This window comes from Benincasa hispida, chromosome 8 (assembly GCF_009727055.1).
Source record: "Benincasa hispida cultivar B227 chromosome 8, ASM972705v1, whole genome shotgun sequence".
Taxonomy (NCBI): Eukaryota; Viridiplantae; Streptophyta; class Magnoliopsida; order Cucurbitales; family Cucurbitaceae; genus Benincasa; species Benincasa hispida.
In genome coordinates this window covers 36,487,982-36,509,209 of record NC_052356.1, presented here as the reverse complement: position 1 = coordinate 36,509,209, position 21,228 = coordinate 36,487,982, and the positions used below count along the sequence as shown (strand labels likewise).

General features: G+C 30.8%; 1 protein-coding gene across 1 annotated transcript; it reads left to right on the top strand.

Annotated features, from left to right (window-relative positions):
• Positions 1-8,717: 8,717 nt before the first annotated feature.
• Positions 8,718-11,006, top strand: LOC120083801 (cyclic dof factor 3-like). The gene is made up of 2 exons (XM_039039680.1): positions 8,718-8,936; positions 9,477-11,006. Exons 1-2 carry the CDS (start codon positions 8,829-8,831, stop codon positions 10,659-10,661), a joined length of 1,293 nt encoding a protein of 430 aa, XP_038895608.1. The 5' UTR covers positions 8,718-8,828; the 3' UTR covers positions 10,662-11,006.
• Positions 11,007-21,228: the final 10,222 nt, after the last annotated feature.

The following is a 21,228-nucleotide window of genomic DNA, read 5'->3' as shown; positions in this document are numbered from 1 at the left end:
GGCTAGCGACCCAATTGTAAATGAAAGATTTGGGAGAAGCTCAGTTGGTTCTGGGTATTCAGATCTTTGAGGATTGAAGGAACATAATGCTAGCTCTATCTCAAACGTCGTATATTGACAAGATGTTTGTCAAGTATTCGATGCAGAACTCCAAAAAAGGTTTATTGCCTTGCAGGCACAGAGTTACATTATTTAAGGAACAATGACCTAAGACACCTCAAGAGATTGAGGAAATGAGACAGATCTCCTATGCATCGATTGTTGGCAACCTGATGTATTCGATGTTATGTACTAGACCTAACCTCTACTATGCAATGGGGATAGTCAGTAGATATCAATCTAATCCAGGATTAAATCACTAGACTGCCGTTAAAATAATCATCAAGTATCTACGAAAACGAGAGACTACATATTCGTGTATGGTTCTAAGGATTTGATCTTTACAGGATATACGGACTCTGATTTTTAGACTGATAAGGATTCTAGAAATTCCACATCAGAATCAGTATTCACTCTTAATGAAGGGGCCGTAGTTTGGATAAGCACAAAGCAAGGGTACATCGCTGACTCCACCATGGAGGTTGAATATATAGTGGCTTGTGAAGCTGCTAAAGAAGTTGTTTGACTCAGGGAATTCTTAACTGATCTGGAAGTCGTTCTAGACATGTCAAAGCCCATCACACTTTATTGCGATAATAATGGTGTCGTGGCTAATTCCCGAGAGCCTATGTGTCACAAGCATGGAAAGCATATAGAGCGGAAGTATCATCTCAATTGAGAGATTGTGCATCGAAGGGAAGTGATCTTCACGCAGATAGCTTCGGAGCACAACGTTGCTGATCCGCTTACAAAGGCTCTCACGGCTAAAGTGTTTGAGGGTCATCTAGAGAGTATGGGTTTGTGGGACAGACCACATTTAGACTAGGACAAATGGGAGATTTGTACTGGGTGCATGTTATGTCTTAGTTTATTATTTGTGTACTTTGTATTTTGATTATTGTACACCCCACTAGCTTTAGGTCAAGTGGGAGATTGTTGGGGTTGATGCCTTAAATCTCGTAGGGTCCTATGGTTTGTAAATGTTTTGCACAAACTCATTGTTTATATAATAAAATAAATGATATTTTATTCCATTTTCAGTTGCATTAACCACAAACCAATAAACTAACATCCATGGTTATCATTGTAACTTAAACATGTATGTGGAGACATACAGGTGTATCATGTTTAAGTGATAATCTAAATGGTTTATAGTATATGGATACGGCTGGGTACCTTATCCTGGTGACACTACGAGTATGGACCGCTTTGTAGGCGTTACAACTGTTGTAAAGTGCTACAAATGATCTAATCCTGATCATTCATGTATAGAAATGTGAGTGGGGATATTCTATACAAAAGAGTTTGTATAACATCGAACAACGAAATGTCTAGTCTCATTATATAACGTCATTCATAATAGAGACTTACATTCCACCAAAATGACCATAGGTAACATGATCTGAATTTTGAGTAAGTTGTGAACTCCATGAGGGCAGTTCTTTGATTTGTATGGGTGAGAGTGGCTAGATCGCCGACTCAATAAGCCTACTAATTTGGAGATTTGTTTGATTGGGAAGCTGGGAATGCAGCTACACAAGAAGGAATTCACTCCTTCCCCGAGCTCGACGTAAGTAGATAAATTGCTCCCTTAAGGGCTAATTCTGGGGCTTGAACAATGTAGCGCCACATTCTTTCCTTGCCCGAGAAGGGTTGAGTCATAGTTGGACTATGAACTATTGTTCATTAGAGGAATCAGTGGTACTTAAAGAGTTAGATGTAACTACAAAGACAAAATGGTAATTTTGGCCCAGCTATACTTACGAGCAATTTGTGAAAGGTCATCGTACTGTTGATTAGTTATATCCAATGGACACATAAATATATCTGTAATGCGAAGAGTGCAGCTGTCAGTCTTTAGTGAAGTACCCGACAGTTAATGGATGGTTAATAATTTAATTAAAGAGTTTGATTAATTTTTCACGTACTGTTGGAGCTTCAAGCTTTGTGTCCATGAGGTCCCCTTGGTGGCTCAATAGGACTAAATAAGAATTAGTTTTTGGATTAGTTTGAATTGTTCAAATTAATTGAGGAAATTAATTATATATGATATAATTGTGATAATGTATTTGATACATTGTATTATTTACGAGAGGAAATAAATATTTGAATATGATTCAAATATTAATTATGTGAATTGGATTCATATAATTGAATTTAATGTAAATGTGATTTATATTAAATATCATTTATGAGAGGAAATAAATATTTGAATATGATTCAAATATTAATTTTGTGAATAGGATCATATAATTGAATTTAATGTAAATGTGATTTATATTAATACCATATGTGAGAGAAGAAAACTATAACTTATATTGTATGTGATATAATATTGAAACTATAAGTTATATCTCATATATTGATATACATATAATTATATATAATAAATTAATTATTATATATATAATTATTATTAATTAATTAAATTTATTATTTTATTATTAATTGATTAATTGGAGAGAATTAACTTCCCTTCCTACTTTTCTGTCCACCCACGTAAAATGTGGGTGGTTGAAATTCTTAATCTTCTTCTTCCCTTATCTTCCTAAGAAAGCAACAAAAAGGTTCAGTATTTCTTAGAGAAAAAAGAAAATTTATTTTTGTTCTCATCCCTCCTTCCTCTCAATCTTTTTCCATTTCCTCACCAAAATCACTAGAGCTCACACCTCCTGGTTCTCACCTAGATTACCAGATCTCCTTCGTGGTAGTGCCCAATTCTAGTTCGAGGGTTTTCCATATCAGTGTTCAAAGTAAGAGTATTCTAAAACCCTAAGTTTTATGCGTATGAGCATGCTGTAATTTTGTAAAACCTAAACTATTTTTTTTCTTTTCTATAAAAATTTAGTTATGTGTAAAAATGGGATTTGGGTCGATCCCATTTCCGCTCAAGGTTTCCTTTCAATGGATCCTTCATGAGCAATATGGCACCACACCCTCTCTTGCCCCGAGAGGGGTTGGTCATAGTTGGACTATGATTTATTGTTCAAATTTATTGAAGGAATTAAAATTTATATGATCTAATTAATTTAGTTTAATATATATGATAAAGTTAATATAATGTATTTGATACATTATTAAAATAAAGTTTATTTGAGAGGAAATAAATATTTGAATATGATTCAAATATTAATTATGTGAATTGGATTCATATAATTAAATTTAATATATATTAAATATCATAAATATTGAGAGAATTCAAATATATAGGTTATATTGTATTTGATATAACATGAAAACTATAGGTTATTGTTATATTTGATATAATATATAGTTTAATATATATATATATATATATATTATTTGATAAGTTGGTTATCATATATATAGACATAGGTGTCATGATCTGAATGAAAGAGGTTTGTATAAGACCGGACCACAAAATGATTAGTCTCATTATATAATGTCGTTAATAATAGAGACTTACATTTCACTAGTATGACCATAGGTGTCATGACCTGAATCTTGAGTGAATTGTGAACTCCTGCCTATGAAGGCAGTCTTTGATTTGTATAGGTGAGAGTGGTCAGATTGCCGACTCAATAAACCTACTATTTTGGGGATTCGTCTTATTGGAGATATAGGAACATACACAAGACAGAATTCACTCATTCCCTAATGTTGGGGTGAGTGGATAATTGCTCCCTTAAAGGTTGATTTCAGGGCTTGAACAATGTGGCTCCACATCCTCTCTTGGCCAAAGAGGGATTTGATCATAGTTGGACTATGACTTATTGTTCATTAAAGGGATCAGTGGTACTTAAAGAGTTAGATGTTACTATAGGGAAAAACGGTAATTTTGGCCCAACTATACTTACGAGAAATTTGTGAAGAGTCATCGCACTATTGATTGGTTATATCCAATGAATATAGAAATACATATATAGTACGAAGAGTGCAGTTGTTGGTATTTAATGGAGTGACCGACAGTTAATGGATGTTGATTAATTTAATTAAAGGAGTTTAATTAATTATTCAAGTGACATTGGAGCTTCTACAAGTCCATAAGGCCCCTTTTGTAGCTCAACTAGGATTATTGAGAATTAATTGTCGATTAATTTGAATTGTTCAAATTAATTAAGAGAATTAATTATATATGATATAATTAATTTAATTTAATTATATATGATATAGTTAATATAATGTATTTGATAGATTATAAAATAAAGTTTATTTGAGAGGAAATAAATATTTGAATATGATTCAATTATTAATTATGCAAATTGGAGCCATATAATAAATTTAATATAAATTTGATTTATATTAAATACTGTAAATTATTGAGAGAATTCAAATTATAGGTTATATTGTATTTGATATAACATGAAAACTATAGGTTATATATGTTATATTTGACATAATATATAGTTTAATATATATATATTAAATAATTTATTAAATTGGTTTTTTTAATTTAATTAAGGAGGGAGTTATAACTCTCTCCTCTAGTTTCTCTCTTTAATGAGACGTGGGCTGTTAAGAGACGAAAGCAGAATCTCCTTCTTAGTGTTGTTTCTCTCTGGATTCACATAGTGCATGTTCTCTCAGAATTCTTCCCTATAAAATCCTCTCTCAAAGAAAACTTCTTCTCAAGAAAATTTCCCTCCCCCAAAAAGATTCAGAGCTTACAACTCCTTAGATTCTTAAACCCTATGGAGAATATAGAGGATTACCTCTTGGTGGTGGCCATCTTGGATTGCAATTTTTGGTTCGAGGAGATTCGAAGTGTTTGTGACCAGATCAAGAAGGAATTCGTGAAGAATTGGTTCTTCAAGGGTAAATAATTTCGAACCCTAAATTCCCTTAATCTCTCTATTTAATCTCTAAAAACATGTTGTAATTTTCTGTAAAATGCATATTTTTTGTTTCTCGGTTTTAGTTATCCGTGAGACTTGAAAATTGGGATCGATCCCACTTCCGCATCAAACTTCACAGTCCTTCAAAGAGTTACTCCCTTTCCTCTGTGTTCACACCTCACTGCATCTAGCATTCCCAAGGAAATCAAATTTATCTTGAGATGTGGCACATGTCAGACATTTCTAAGGAGTTTCACAGTTCCATCTTTGAATTTTAATGACACTGATCCAATCCCTTCAATTTTACAAACTTGGTTGTTATCCATATAGATCATTTCTCCATCACTTTCCTTGTAGGTGTTGAACCAAGGTCTCATAGGGGTCATATGGTAGGTGCATTCATAGTCCAAGACTCAATTATGTTTTCCTAGGGGGTTTACATGATTGGCATTGTCTCATGTTGAAGCTAGTGCATTAGAGTAGATATGGGACCCTTCTACAACTGAAGCTTTAGGCTATTTGCCTTTAGCTTCTTTCTCTTTTTCCTGATTCTTCCTTTTAAGAATAAAACAATCCTTGATTAGGTGACCTTTCTTCTTGCAATATTTGTACTTAATCTTCTGTCGCTTGTTCTCATCAATATGCTGTTGTTTTCCTCAGAGTGATTAGGCTTAAAATTTCCTTTCACAAACAACCCTTCACCACTAGGTTGTTCCTTCTTCATTAATTGTAGTTCAAGTTCTCTTGTTCTTAAGGCTGTGATGATGGCATCAGTGGTTATAAAGTCCCTTCCATATTTCAAAGCGTTATTTACTTCTTTGTAGGAGTCCGGTAGAAAGTTTAGAAGCACATAAACCTCATTTTCATTACCTATTTTCTCCCCAAGGTTCTTTAATTTAGAAGCAATTTTCTTAAATTCATCAAGGTTTTCTAAAAGGGATCTTGATGAGTCCATTTTAAATGTAAAGAGCCTCTCCCTTAGGTCCATTTTGTTTAAAAGATCCTTAGTTTCATATAGATCTTCCAACTTAGTCCAAATCTTGTAGGATGTCTCTTGATTAGGGACTTGCCTCAAAACATTGTCATTCAGATTTAGAACTAAAGTACCATAAGTTGCCAGCTCCCAATCTTCCTTTTCTTGAGCAGTGACTGTATTTGGTAGAGTAAATGGATCAAGAAGGGTCTTGTGAGTCTTTTGGTGGCCAAGGATGGCTCTGATTTTGTACCATTTCCATCGAATTTCTCCACTTCAAACCTTGCTACTTCCATGACTACGCTGAATCTTGAATTCTTGATTCTCCAAGAATTACCTTCTTGATTGTCTTGTACTCTGATACCACTTTGTTGGGCTTTAAATCTGATTTTAGGCCCAAAGAAGTGAAGATAGCTGATCCAATAATGAAAATGAGGTTGGTGAAATGAAAGATAGAGGGAAGACCTTGTTGACAAGCTGAATGATGGACACGTGGGTGAAAACTCTTCCACTTCTCTACCGAAAGTGAGATAACGAGCTGAAAAATTAATTTAGTAAAATTACTCAATCTCTCTTTGAACTTATGTCTGAAGGTTTCTCTCAACCCTCTCTTCATTTCTCTTTGTGTTTTATGGCAATTTTGCCAGATAAACTGATGATTTCAAGCATGTAGGTAAAGTAAGAAAAAGAGAAGAAGAAGTGATATATGTGATTTGGCCAATGGAGCCTAAATCCACGAGAAGAGGGAACAAATTTTACTGAAGGCTTTTACAAGAAGATGAGACTCTTTCTTTTTATAGATTTCTTCTCAAAATAAAATTTAAATGTAGATCTACTTATATAGCATGTAGATTTTGTTACATGTTTATTAAGAGATTGTTGTAAAGAGTTGAAAAAAAAAAAAAAACCATTGAAATCATATTTGCTTCACTTTCCATTTAGTTGATTTGTTAAGAGTAGATGACATTGCTTTTTACTTCAAAGAAATATCATCTTTTCACCTACACGTATAAATTTTTTCCATGAATTTTCAAGTTCATTAAATTGCAACTTAACCTTTAATACATGTTATAAGATTCTTTACCTTAAATTTGAAGGTGTTATGATTTTACTCTCAAATTGCCTCTTCCATTGCTGGTATGTGCGCTGATTAGCCTAAATTTTGTTCACGACTTGATTTTTTTTCGGTTCGAAGTTATATAATTTTGCGACATTACTATATATATATTTTTTTCTTAAATTTAGTTTATGGTTCAAGGTATAAAATTAGATTTCTGTGGCCTTTTCCATAAAAGGATCAGAAAAGAAAAATGAGGAAAACAGTCCTCTACCTTGGGAGACTAGTGATAAGTGGAAGATTGGGAATATTTTATACTAAGTGGACAAGTGTCAAGACCTTGATGGACCATGTGGCAGTGTCGCAGCCAACTGTCATGTATTTGACTCTTTATAAATTTCTCAATACTTCTACTACAAACAATAATAATTAAAAAAAATAGAACTATTGTGAAGTAAAACTTTCAGAATATATATTAACATTTAACTACTTAAAGGCTTCAACCCCACAAATAGAATAAATAGAAAGTGTTTAACTAATTGATGATATATTTGAAAATAGTTTATGAGTACTCATACAAAACATTCGAGATATCCACTAAATTCTTGTATTATATCGTGTTGATGGTAAATTATGTATATGGAAAAGTACTTGACCCTATAAATTTGAAATTTAGGGAAGAACGTGACTTACAAAATAGAAATATTTATATGTCAGTGTGTGCTTGCCATATAAACTCTGATATTTAAGTTAAAAAGTGCAATTGTGCAACTAGTAAATAATTTAAGTATTAAAATGAACTTACTTCTTTTGAAGTCATAATAATGTATTTATAGTTAAATCCTGACCTATAACATATATCTCTAAGTTTTTGAGTTATATTAAGTTTACTCCAGAGCCAAATGAGTGCATTTAAAATGCCTTACTCATCAAATTTGGAGGCTCGGTCTTATCCTTGGTTGAGGAGGTTAGTTTAGGCTTTTGACCCAAACTATTCTCTTCTCAAGGCTTGAATAGGTTGTAGTATGCTCTATTTACCAAATGGAAAGAGTTGGTCTCGACATCATCCTTGCTCGAGGCTAAGGCCGATTGGGCTACTTTGGCTCAAAATCAAAATAGTCCTTTTTTCTTAAGCCATCTCATCCTCTTGCCCGGTTTGCTTGTATGTACTGTCGTTTTCTTAACTTAGTAGCGTCCCCTTCTTCCTTATATCACTTTTATTCTTCAACCTAAAAATCAGCCCGCACATGTCAAAACCTTTTTATTTATGAATAAAATGATTCCTTACTAATAGTAAAGAGTAGTTGTAAAGTTTTTCAAAAGGTCAAAGGAATTAATGCTATAAGACCTTTTTAAAAATTATGAATATAGTTGAAATGTGCTCCAAACTTCATGAGTATTTTCCATTATTTAACCATTTTCTTAATATATCTATAAGTTAGCCTTAAAATAATTAGTTCATTGGGGGGGAAGGTGCGACATATTTAGCAAGCTCCAAAAGGAAAAATAAGAAGTGATTTTTTTTCTTTTTCTTTTTTTTTTAAAAAAAGTGAAAGCAAAAAGCAAAAGACAATGAAAGATGAAAAAGAACCAAATAAAAAAGTCCACGTGGAAGGCGGCACCCAAACTTAGGCAAGTGTGTATTAGGGCATGGTATCGGGTGCACCAACTTTTGGTGCAACCCAGAATCAGAAAAATGGAAGAAAATCTTTGTGTCCACATAAACTTGTGGCTCACAATCAAATTCACTCGCTTACGTGGCACCCCACTCCTTCTTTTAACGGATTCATTCCCTAACTTCCTTCCCCTGCTCTTAACTCTCCCAAAAATCTCCTCTTTCTTTCAACTTTCAACTTTCAACTTCCCAACTCCTCCTCCTCTTCTTCTTCCAAGAATTTCAATTATGTTCGATTCTAAAGATCCTACTATTAAGCTTTTTGGCCGTCAAATTCCACTTTCCGACGAGGGCGAAGCTCCGGTGATTCTTGACAAACATGCACAACCCAGAAAGGTACAGACTGTTCTAAACAGAGGACGCCATAGAATTCTATGGAAGTTCTCTTATTCTTCAATCCGACTGCTCCCCAATTCACCAAATGCTTTATAAAATTCTCGGTCGTTTTTACTTTTTCACTTCGGTTTACTCCTACCTGAATAAAAACCCATTTTTTCCTTCCTTGCTTTTTACTTTTGGTTGATTATGTATCCTTCAATTCTTTTGTCTTTTTTCATCTGTAATTTGGATTTTTTTTAATAATTTTTTTTTTTTTTGTGTTTTTCTTTGGTTATACATACTGTTTGGAATCCATAAATGTTTTGGGGGGAAATTGAAGTTTTTGGGTTATGGCGAATTCTTCTTCCTCTGTTTTTCAATCAGTTTTCCAATCATTGACAGAGAAAAAGTTACTGATTTACTCGAAAAGGAAAAAGGGCTTTCTAACTTTAGATTTTTCTCAATTGGGATTTTAACAATGAACTAAAACAGAAACTGGATTGACTTAATTTCGTCTATATGGATCATAAAACTTTCTTTTCCTTTTGTGGATTTCAGGACGATGCTGTTGATGATCCTGAGAAACCTGTTGATGATTCAAATGATTCAACAAATCTGGAGGGAGGGGAAGAAGCTAGCGTGAATCCCAAAACGCCATCTATAGATGAAGAAACTGCGACGCCTATTAATGGAGAAACAGAGAGTGAAAAACCTAATTCAGAGAAAACCCTAAAGAAGCCCGATAAATTGCTTCCATGTCCTCGTTGCAAAAGTATGGAGACAAAGTTCTGTTACTATAACAATTACAATGTCAATCAACCTCGCCATTTTTGTAAAGCTTGTCAAAGATACTGGACCGCCGGTGGTACCATGAGGAACGTGCCGGTAGGAGCCGGTCGTCGGAAAAGCAAAAACTCTGCTTCTTATTACCGTCACATCACAATCTCTGATGCTCTTGAAGCTGCTCGAATTGAGACTCCAAATGGAACCCACGAACCAAAATTCATTGGTAACAATGGCAGAATCCTTAGTTTTAATTCGGATGGACCGAGTTCTGATCCTGTGGTGGGCTCTGTTTTAAACCTTGCAGAAAACAGAGTTTTGAGTAATGGGGTAAAGAAGTTTGAAGAGAGAGGATCTGATCAAGGGTGTGACAAAAGCTCGAGTTTATCTTCTATGGCAGTTCAAAGTTCATCAGAATTGAAAATCAATGGCTTTCCTTCTCAAATTTCATGTATTTCTGGAGTTCCATGGCCTTTTGTTTGGAATTCATCAGTTCCTCCACCAGCTTTTGGCCCTCCAGGATTTCCCTTATCCTTTTTTCCAGCAGCTGCTTGGAACTGTGGGGTTCCAGGACCATGGAACACTCCATGGTTTTCACCACAACCTGAAAAATCTGTGGGTCCTGACTCTAAAGCTTCTTCAACACTGGGAAAACATCAAAGAGACAATGAAATGGCCAAAGAAGAAGCCATTTCAAGTAAAGAAGAGGGTGTTAAGCAGAGAAATGGACACGTCTTGACTCCAAAGACTTTAAGGATTGATGACCCTAGTGAGGCTGCAAAAAGTTCCATATGGGCAACACTTGGAATAAAGAATGAATCAATCACTGGAGGAAAAAATCTGTTCAAAACCTTTCAACCTAAAGGCCATGAGAAAGTTCAAGTAACTGAAACCTCCTCAGTTTTGCAGGCAAATCCTGCAGCCTTGTCGAGATCTCTCGTCTTTCATGAGAGCTCTTGAAGGTGTATGTCATCGTCATCGTCAACGGTGGAAAACTCTTCATGTAGATTAGAAGAATGAAGATGGGATTTTGAGCTCACTCAAAGTGAGTCAGAATTTGCTAACCTTTGAATTAGAGAGTATCAGGTAGCTGGTGAGCCAAATGAAACAAAGATGAGGAGGAAAGAGCCATCGGTTACCTAATTTTCTCAGCAGTAGAGCCAAACTAGTACTAAGAAATGCAAATTATAATATTATTCCCCTTTTTAACTGTTTTCACTTATTGTTGAGCTTGGTTTCTTTCTTTAACCATCTAATGTACAGCTATATATAGAGATGTGAAATACTAACGTAGATTTGCAGAAATTTTTTGTTGTTTGTGTTGGCTCTTATGACCTACAAAAGTTTCATCTCTTTTTCCTCTATTTTTATCAGTTGATTTATAAACCTCAGACAACCCACACAGCCACTGCAGAGAGTATCTTCCTAAAAGTTGAAAGAATTGATGAAAAGAGAAATGGCAAAAAGACTCAAAAAGCCAAATTATATAAGCAACAAAAAGTGATTCTACTGTGTGGCTTTATTTAACGCCTAAGCACCAAAAGTTCTTATCACAACAGCTGTAATAGGATAAGATTGAGAAAGCAGACAGTTGAACCTTTTCTTTTGTACTACTTTTTTTTTTCTCTTCATGTTGTTTTTATATCCAACAAGTTTGTGGGCTATATTGTTATTCCCCCCGCTAGATGAAAGAGGATTGTTTGGTCTACCAATTTTAATAGTAATTACTATTGAAGTTTATAAATTTATCAAATAATTTAATATTATATAGATTTTCGAACTCCAACATATTAACTTTAGACTTCATAATTCAATTTAATGCTAGACTATATTATATCAGTAGTACGAACTAGAAAGAGAGGTGAAAGAGGATAATGAAAAGATGGGCTTGAATTTTCAAATGGTAAAGTGGGGAAAATGGATCATAAATGCAGAGGGAAAAGTTTGCACAGGAGTCTCTTCACAAAGAGAGAATGAAAGGATGGGTAATGAATAGAGAAAGGGGAGAAAACAGGGTGAGATATTTAGAAGGTAGAAGCAAATGATAGCCACATTTTTATTATATAAAAAGATGAGCTAGCTGTTCAAATGGGACCCAAATTAACATAATGCCATGAATCCTTTTTGGAATTGTCTCTTGCTTTTGCTTTCTAACTTTTTGCTCCTTTTCTTTTTTTCTCTTTTATGACCCAAAAAAAAAAAAGAGAGACTTGAAATGACCCTTTTATTGGCATGTGTATCCCTAATTTCAGCTTTGTAGGTAAAACCATTAATGGGAGTTAGTTCAAAAAGATTGGTTTTTTGGTCCAAACAGAGGAACCCCACTAGGAAATTCACCATAAAAAGTGTAAGCAAAGAACATGGATCTTGAGGCCACAAACACAAGTGCAAGTGCCTAACAGTTACACCAAATTTGTGGTTTTTATGTTAGATGGTATGGGAAAATGAGGAAGGTTTTGGAACTACTTTATATGTCAATAATCATTATGTTCGTACAAAACTGTCTGATTAAGCCTTTAGAAACCCTTGCCAATCAAATCTAACTGCCCTATAGTGTAAGTTGCCATTATTTTCTTCTTTTTCTCCACTTTAACATTTAGATTTTGGGTCAATTTCTCTTGGTTTCTGTAGTTTTTAAAACTTTCAATTTAATCTCTACAGTTTTGGATTTGTTTCAATTACTATGTGGCTTTCCAAAGTTTCAATTTCCCACTTATGCTTTAATCAAGTTTCATGAATTCTTTTTGCTATTAACATTTTGAGAAATTTTGTACGTGACAATAAGTTGGTATTTTTATATTTAATTAACTATGTTAGTTGACTATATTAAAGTCTAAGAGCAAAGAAAACAAAGAAGGTGAATAGATTTTTGGAGTGGGTAAAGAACTACTTCAAGGGTAACATGCGAGATTTAATTTATCCATACATATCAAATAGAAATAAAATCAAATACATATTTTATCCTCATAATTTACATATACTTCACAGACTGCCTTTAAATAAATTTACTTCACTTGAATCAACCATTTACTCTTGAGGTTTGTATAATTACCGATGAATTTCATCTTCTCTCTTTCTCTCCCTTTCTCTCTTTCTCTCCCTTTTCCTACATTGATTTCAATAACTCTACCCAAGTCAACAAGAACGTAGCTCAACTGGTATTGTATTCATACTATTGACCTCGAGGTTAGAGGTTCGATTCCCCATCCCACCCTACAATAATAATAATAATAAAATAACTCTATCAATAAGAAAATATTAATATTTTAAAATATATATATATTGAAAACAAACCTATCAATTTGAAATCTTATCAAATTAGAAAATTTGATTCAAATTATAATCTGCAAACGGGTCAAATTTGGGTTAGATAAATTTCAAATTTGATTCCCTTTAAATCCGTCAAATTTTTATCCCAAATAAAAATTGAGAAAATCTATTTTATAGAATTCTACTCAAAATTTAAAATAATTTTAGATAAAGTCAAACTTATATCTTAAATTAAATTTAGATATATTTCAAATTTTATTCAAATACATATATACTTTAATAGAGTTATGTCACATAAAAGTTTGTTATGTTCATATTCAATTTCATATTAAATTTGAGTGAGATTGAAAACGAAAAGGCACAATAGATAATGGACTGAAATATAGGTCTAAATGTATACTATACATATCAAAAAGGAAAAGCAAATAAATAAAAATACAAATTTCGAAATTACAAGTTAAATAACTATACATACCAAACCCATATTATTTAACTTCACAACCTAATTAACTCCCCCACCCTAACTCTCATTTTAATCCAGCTAATGTTACCTCCTAAATTTTAGGAACTAGATTGTACTTATAGAAACAAAAGTTATTAATCTTAATGATATTATTAATGAGTAATGACGGGCTCACTCTTCTCTCCCACACACTTTTGTAGTATTTATCAAAAATAAATGAAAATTTATTTTAAATGGAAAAACGGTAAAAAAATATTATCAAATATAGCAAAATGTCACAATCTATCAGGGTACACATTGATAAATATTTATAAGTGTCTATTAGTCATATATGATAGTAGTTTATTAGTGTCTATCCATACTTATTACTGATATTTATAAATATTTTGGTTTATTTTACTAGAAAATAACCCAAAATAAATCTTTATTTTATTGTTCAAAGTAATTTGAAAATAATAGCTCAAAATTAGTTTTTTAATTTTTTTTTTTAAAAAAACCTATAATTTAAAACTTTAAGAGTCAAACAAAATTTGGAACACAAGTTGGCATCATAACTCCAAAACTTATTATCATTTAAGTCTATAACTTAATATAGTACAAGCATTGAAAAACCAGAATTGCTCAAAACCATGTTCTTTTTTTCTTTTTTCTTTTTTTTCTTTAACCTTTTTCTTCTTCTTTTTTGGTGGACTAATAGTAATATATATAGTTAGTGGTAGTATAAAATTCAACTGATGTTAAACTTAATGCAATGCCTAAAGTGTAATAATGGCATGGTTCTTTAATATCTAATTGGCTCAAGGTGCCAAGCTTTTAACAATATCAAATTTTTCTTTGAATATTTTAATTAATTTTGTCTGCAATATGGATAGTTTCATAATTCCACTACCAAAAAAAAAAAGAAAAAAAAAAAAAAGAAAAGAAAAATATCATACATACAAACAATATGAACAATGTTCTAGAATCAAGTGCATAACTTTTTTTAAAAGCTAAAACTGGTGGAGAAAAAGATGTCACATGCAGCTATTGGGAGTTGGGGCTCAACCCCCCCACTTAAACTAATTATCTTCTAAGTATTTTTTAAAACAATAATCATTTATTATTTATATAAGGGAAAAAAAAACACATACACAGAATTCATTTTTTTCTTATTTATTATACGAAACCGAATATCTGAGTTGTCAAAAAAAAATTTCAATTTAGCAATTGACGAGAGACATGTTGATATAAGTATATTATCCATTGAACTATATTTGAATTTACTAATATTGAATATATTTATTTTCTTTATTAAAAAAATATAATTTTGTTTTTAAAAAGGTCACATTTGTTAACATCCATTTAAAAAAAAAACGATCTTAACTAATATATGGATATATGGGTTTGGATTTTAATTTGGTGTGATGCTTGAACTTCATTAATTCAATTAGATTTCAAATCTAAAGTAGCTAATATAATGCTTCGATGTTTATATTCAAATCCTAAAAATCCAAGATTTTTTTTTTTAAAAAAAACATGATTTGACTTGGAACGTTGTCTTTGATTAATCTAATTATAGAGTTTATGATTAAAAAAGAAAACACTATAAGTAAGAAGGCAAAAAAAAAAAAAAGTTCAAATATATGCTTGAATATTTGAAAGCATATGACATTAAAAATGAAAAATGGTTGACATTTTATGTGGTTTTGGTCAAAGGGTGAGTGGAACACGTGTGTAACAACTACCAAAAGTGTGCAATAAGAAAATAAAATATATCATATAGTGCGTTTTTCTTGGCTTTAATTAAATCTTTTCATAAAAAACACATCCCCTATCTATATTATATGAATCTGCTTCATAAAACGTGTTTCTTTTTTCCTTTTTATGAAACATCTCTTTCCAGCAAACATCAATGTTCAACATATTATTCAAAAAACTTTATATACTTTAATTTTTTGTGTGGACAAATAATGGAGGATATGTATGATCCTTTTATATATATTTATGTATAGTTTGATAACTACTTAACATTTTGTTTGTCACTTGCTCCTATCGTCTTCTTGATGCAGTATCAATGTGTTTAGTTTCTAGAAAATATATTTAGAATTGTGATAGTTTGCCAAATTTTGTCTTCATAAAATGATATTAGATTTATTTGAATATGAGACATCATTTGAAAATGTCATGGAAGTTTATTTTGTTAAAGAATGAATGAATGACCCAGTAGGTTTGTATGCAAGAAAAGGTAGAAGTATGATACTAATATATCATCACAAGGTGTGAGATTTTATTTTATTTTATTTTATTTTTTTATAGGATGTTCAAATGATTTGACAACTTGGATTGGACCAAGTTGAATTTTTAATTTTTTTGTTCAACCCACCCCAAATTTCTAATATTTATATATATAAATTAAAAATATTATAACTCATATATATTTGTATGAGAGTGAGCTTTGTAATAAATATATTGGATTTTTCATATTTCATATTTAAGTTTTATGAAATTTTAATTATTAATATATGTGTTGTAAAAAATTTAAGTATTAAAAATCAGATAACCCAATCCAACTCGAATTTTAAGAATTGAATTGAATTAGATTGGAGACACTATTTAAATCATTCAAGTAGCTAAAAATCCTCAAACAGACGCATTTACACTCTTAGTTTTTGAAATAGTGGTATATAATTAATCTTCAAATTAATATGTTTATATTATTCACATGCAATATCCACAGCTATATTTGCACTTTCGTCGTCTAATCATTCTATTGAATTCAAGTTATTAATATATTGTTACAGGCAATAATTTTGGACCAATTGAGAATGACCAAGAGAATAAGTCAAAAGTTTGTGAGTTAAAACAAATAAAGTTGTCTCATCCCGAATGGATTAAAAAATGAACAAAAATATGCTTAAGAGAGGTACAAGTGTGGCAAGATAATTGGGTCTAAGGCCAAGGTCAAGACCAAACTCATGTTGGGATTTATGTCCTAAATTTCATAATCTATAAATTTTTTTGTAAACAATTTATTAATAAATAAATTATTATTTATTTTCAAATAAATGTTATTTATTGTATAACTCAAAATCCAATAAACTAAGATCCAAAATTATTTAATATAACTTGAAATGTATGTGGTTGACATACTAGTGGATTATGCTCAAGTAATAACCTAAAAATGTCTATAGTATATGGATAAAGTTGAGTATCTTATCCTGGTAACATTATGATTACAAACCACTTTGTAAGTGTTATAAATGTTGTAAGTATTACAAATAGTTTGATCTAAATCGTTTATGTCAAGACATGTAAGTGGAGTATCCTATACAATGGGTTTATATGAGATCGGACCACAACATATATAATCTCTCTTTGTAACATTGTTCATTAAATAGATTACTATTTCAAACAATAATCATATAACTCGATTTTAATCGTTATGAATTTTTGTTCATGAAGGTCGTTCTTTAATTTGTATGGGTGAGAGTGGCCTTAGTTACCGACTCAATATGCCTACCATTTTGGGGACAATACCGAGTGGGGAGCTGGAAACATAGCTACACAAGATGAAATTCACTTCTTCTTGACCTAAGGGTAAGTAGAAAGGTTGTTCCCTTTAAGTACTGATTTCAGAACTTGAATAATGAGACCTCATCCTCTCGCTGGCCCAAGAGGAACTTGGTTTATGGTAGGACCATAAACAAATTATTCATTAGAGACTCAATGATACTTAAGGAGAAAGAGGTAATTACAAGGGTAAACGATAATTTGATCAACTTGTAATTATGAACAACTTGTGAATGTTTGACTTACATAAAATGGTTAAATCAATGGACACATAAATATACTGAGTTCATAAGAGTGTAGTTATGGGTTTTTACTAGAATGCCTCATAGTTAATGAATGTTGATTAATTTAATTAAATAGTTTAATTAATCAATATTGTATCATTGGAGCTGATAATTGTAGGTCCATTACGTCCCATGCTAGCTCACAAATGGATTAAACAAGGATTTTAAAGTTGGAAAGTTTTGAAGTGTTCAAATTAATTTTTAAGGGAATTTATGTTAATTGTATATGATAATTAATATAGTGTAAATATATACATTATAGTATAAAGTTAATTGTAAATAAGATTTAAATCAAACTATATAATATTAGAGTATTAATATTTGAAAAATATTCAAATATTAATTTAATATAAATTAGATTCATATTTAAATTATAGGTTAAAATTAAAGTGATTTGGGATTCATATTAAAATTATAGGTTAAGAGAGATTATATACATTAGAATATGATTAACATGTACATTAATTTAAATATATGATATTTAATTAAATTGATTAAATTTAATATAATTAATTAAATTAAATTAAACTAATTTAAATTAAATTAATTAAATAACTAACCTACAGTTGCAGTTGAGGAGAGTGGATGGTGAGCAACTCCTCTATGTATTAAAAGGGCAAAAGAGTTTACATTTGCTGTGTGATTGAACTTTTTTTTCCCAAAGAAACTCTCACAACCTCACATGCATTCTCTTGCTCTCAAAATTACAAAGAAAAGTTTCCTGCAAAAAGATTTCCTTTTTTTTTTACTTCCAAAAGGATCCAACCATCCTTGTTCAAAGAGAATAACGGAGAAGATCTTTGGTCGTACTCAAGATTTTACGTGTTGTTTTAGAAGACCTTGAAGAATTAGATCTACAAAGATATAAATCTTCTTTCCTTTTCTAATGTAGAAAAACATGCTTATTTGTTCTTCTTGCTCGATTCTGTATTGATTCCTATAACACATTGGGGCAAAAGTGATCACATGCTTCCACATAGGAATTCAATTCCTTCAACTCACTCCTCTCTTTGGAACCTATACTTGTAAAGCCCCTATTTAGCATCATGTGTGGCCCATTCCAATCTTCTCAATCTTGTTTGTAAAAAGAGGAAGGAAATCCTAAATTTAACCCCTTATATATAGAATACGATAATAAGTTCTTTTTTGGTTTTCTTTCCTAAAAATTTATTCTCACCATTTGCTGAAAATTTAACCATAAAAAAGTGTGTGTCAAACATCACATACTACTCTAATTGTTTCGTAGATGAATTCTTTCTCAAAATAGAAATTCATCGACACCTAAGTGATATATATATTTCCTTGGCCAAAGATTTTTGGCAACAAAATATATATATATATATATATATATATATATTACTGTCAAAATAAGAACCTGATCAAATTAAAATTTAAACTTCATAATAAATGTCTTAATTATCACAAGGTATATAATAGGTGGGAATATTTCATATAAGTAGAGATGTCCACGGGACAGGGCAGGGCGAGGCCAGGAATACCATTGCACATCCCTGTCCCCGCTCCCTATTTCATTCTCCATCTCCGTGAAATTCCCTACGCGGATCGGGCGGGGATTCCCCATGGGAAATTTTTTCCCGTTATTTTTTTTTGTAAAATGGCAATTAATTTAAATCACTAATGTTACCAAATTTTAATTAAATAATTAACTTTGTCACTAAATTATTTATTGTGGTTAGTTTTATATGAAAATTTGAATTTAAGGATAAATTATTCAAATTTTGCCTTAAAAAAGCTAATTAATTTTTTAGTAGAAAGAAATAAATATAAATCAAATTATTCACATATATAAATTAAATTTAAACATCTTCATTATCTTTCCCAATAAATAATCAAATTTTAAATTTAAATATAATATTTATATAATGATAATAATAACATAAGATATTGACCAGTAGGAATCTTTAAAGACTTTTGGATGAAGTATATAAGATACAATTGTATATTGCCTTGTTCANATTAGATAACTATACTAAATAAATATATAAAAACTAATCGGGGCAGGGAATGCAATTCCTGTCCCCGTCCCCGTTTAGCTCACGGGTAATTTTTCCCCCACTCCCCGCCTAATCGTGGAATCCCCGTGGGGCCACATCTATGTGGAAAAATTGCACATCTCTACATATAAGATAGTAGGTAAATTATAAAAGAATTGGATCACCATCGTTGTTGAACAATATCTTTTATTATAGGTTAAATTATAAGTGTCTAATAAATTCATGTTCTTTCATGAATTTTGTGTTTAGTAAGTTTTAAAACTTTAAAAAAAAAATATTTAATATATCTTTAAATCTTCAATTTTGTGCTCCAATTATTGAATTTTCAATTTTTTTGTTATCTAGTAAATTTTTGGCATATCCAACATTTTTTAAAAAATTCAATATTTAACCTAAACTTTTATTGTTCAATAAGCTTTTGGTGTGAAGAATTGCACGTGGGTTTAATGAACTACAACATATGTATAGTAGGAAAGTGATGAAACTTTAGAGAAATATTGACATTTGATTTTTTTTTTTTTTTTTGGTAGTTCTAGTTGCAATTACTTAGCATAATATTATCAAGTTTACAACTTATCAAGTTGAAAGTTAAAAGTTTTTTTTTTTTTTTTTTTTTGGTGAAATGATTTCTTAGAGCCAAAATGCATACATAACAAAAGGTAATTTATTAAAAGCTAGCTAAAAATAGACCGGAATGACTTTGCACATTTGGCCTATAACAAAAGTAAAAACGTGATTAATTCCAAGATTTAATCTCAGTTAATTTTAAAATAGTTTTTAAAATTAATTTAAAACGGTTTTTTGTTTTAAAACAAATCATATATTTACTTTAAATAACTCTTAGTTATTTGAAAAAGATGAACGAAAAATTGATTCTCTCTCCTCTCTGAGCATTTTTTTTATCGATTTCATCCCTTCCTCTGACGAGTGCACGCTTGAGTTGGGAGGTTGTGTTAACCTTGGAGAGCAATCGACTTATGTGATTTAGTATCGAGATCATATATCGAATTTTGCTTTTAAGACAGTGAATCTTCTACACAACACAAGAATCAATTTCTTCGACACTCTACCTCTATGCAATATTCCTCCTCCTTAATAATTAATAGTGGAGACCCAACCAAAGAACGCAAAATGCCACAAAAAAATAGTTTCCATCTTCTCCAAATCTCCAAGGAATCATAAAAAATAAACCAATCTAGTTAAGCTATGAGCAACATGATTACACTTGCTTATTATTATTAAATTACAAATTTAGTTCTTGAATCTTTAAGTTTGCGTCTATTTTATTTCTAAACATTTAAATGTGTCTAATAAGCCTATAAACTTTTAATTTTGTAAAATATCCCTAAAAATGTTTAAACTATTTATAAGATATAATTTGAATTTTATCTCTAATTAGAAACCTAACTTTTAATTTTATATCTAAGAGATTTGTAAATTTTTTTTTTAAAAAAATCAATAATTTAGAAAAATAAACTTATAATTTTAAAAGTCTATATTTTTTTTTGGGATTTTTACATCAAACATATTCCACATATTTCAAAAATGTCTTTGAATTTGAATTTTTTCAAGAAAGACTTTTAGTATTATTTTTGGACAAGTTTACCATTTTTTTAAATTATTTTTATTCTCAATTTTTATATATATTTACCTATTTTCGAAGCTTTGTTAACGATGGAGAGAGAAACTGCATTTATTATAGATAGAGAAGATGCATTTAATAAGATTTTTTTCATATTTTCAAATACATTTATTTGTTGAGATTTTTTTATCTTTATTTAATTTAATTGGAGAGAGAAAATGCATTTAATGAAATTTTATTTTCAATATTTTGTTGGTTTCACTTTTTTTTTTTTTTTTTTTTTTTTGCAGATTTATGATTATTTAAAATATACCTCGAAACATTTTTTTTAGGTATTTGAAAATATTCTAACCAATAATGAAAT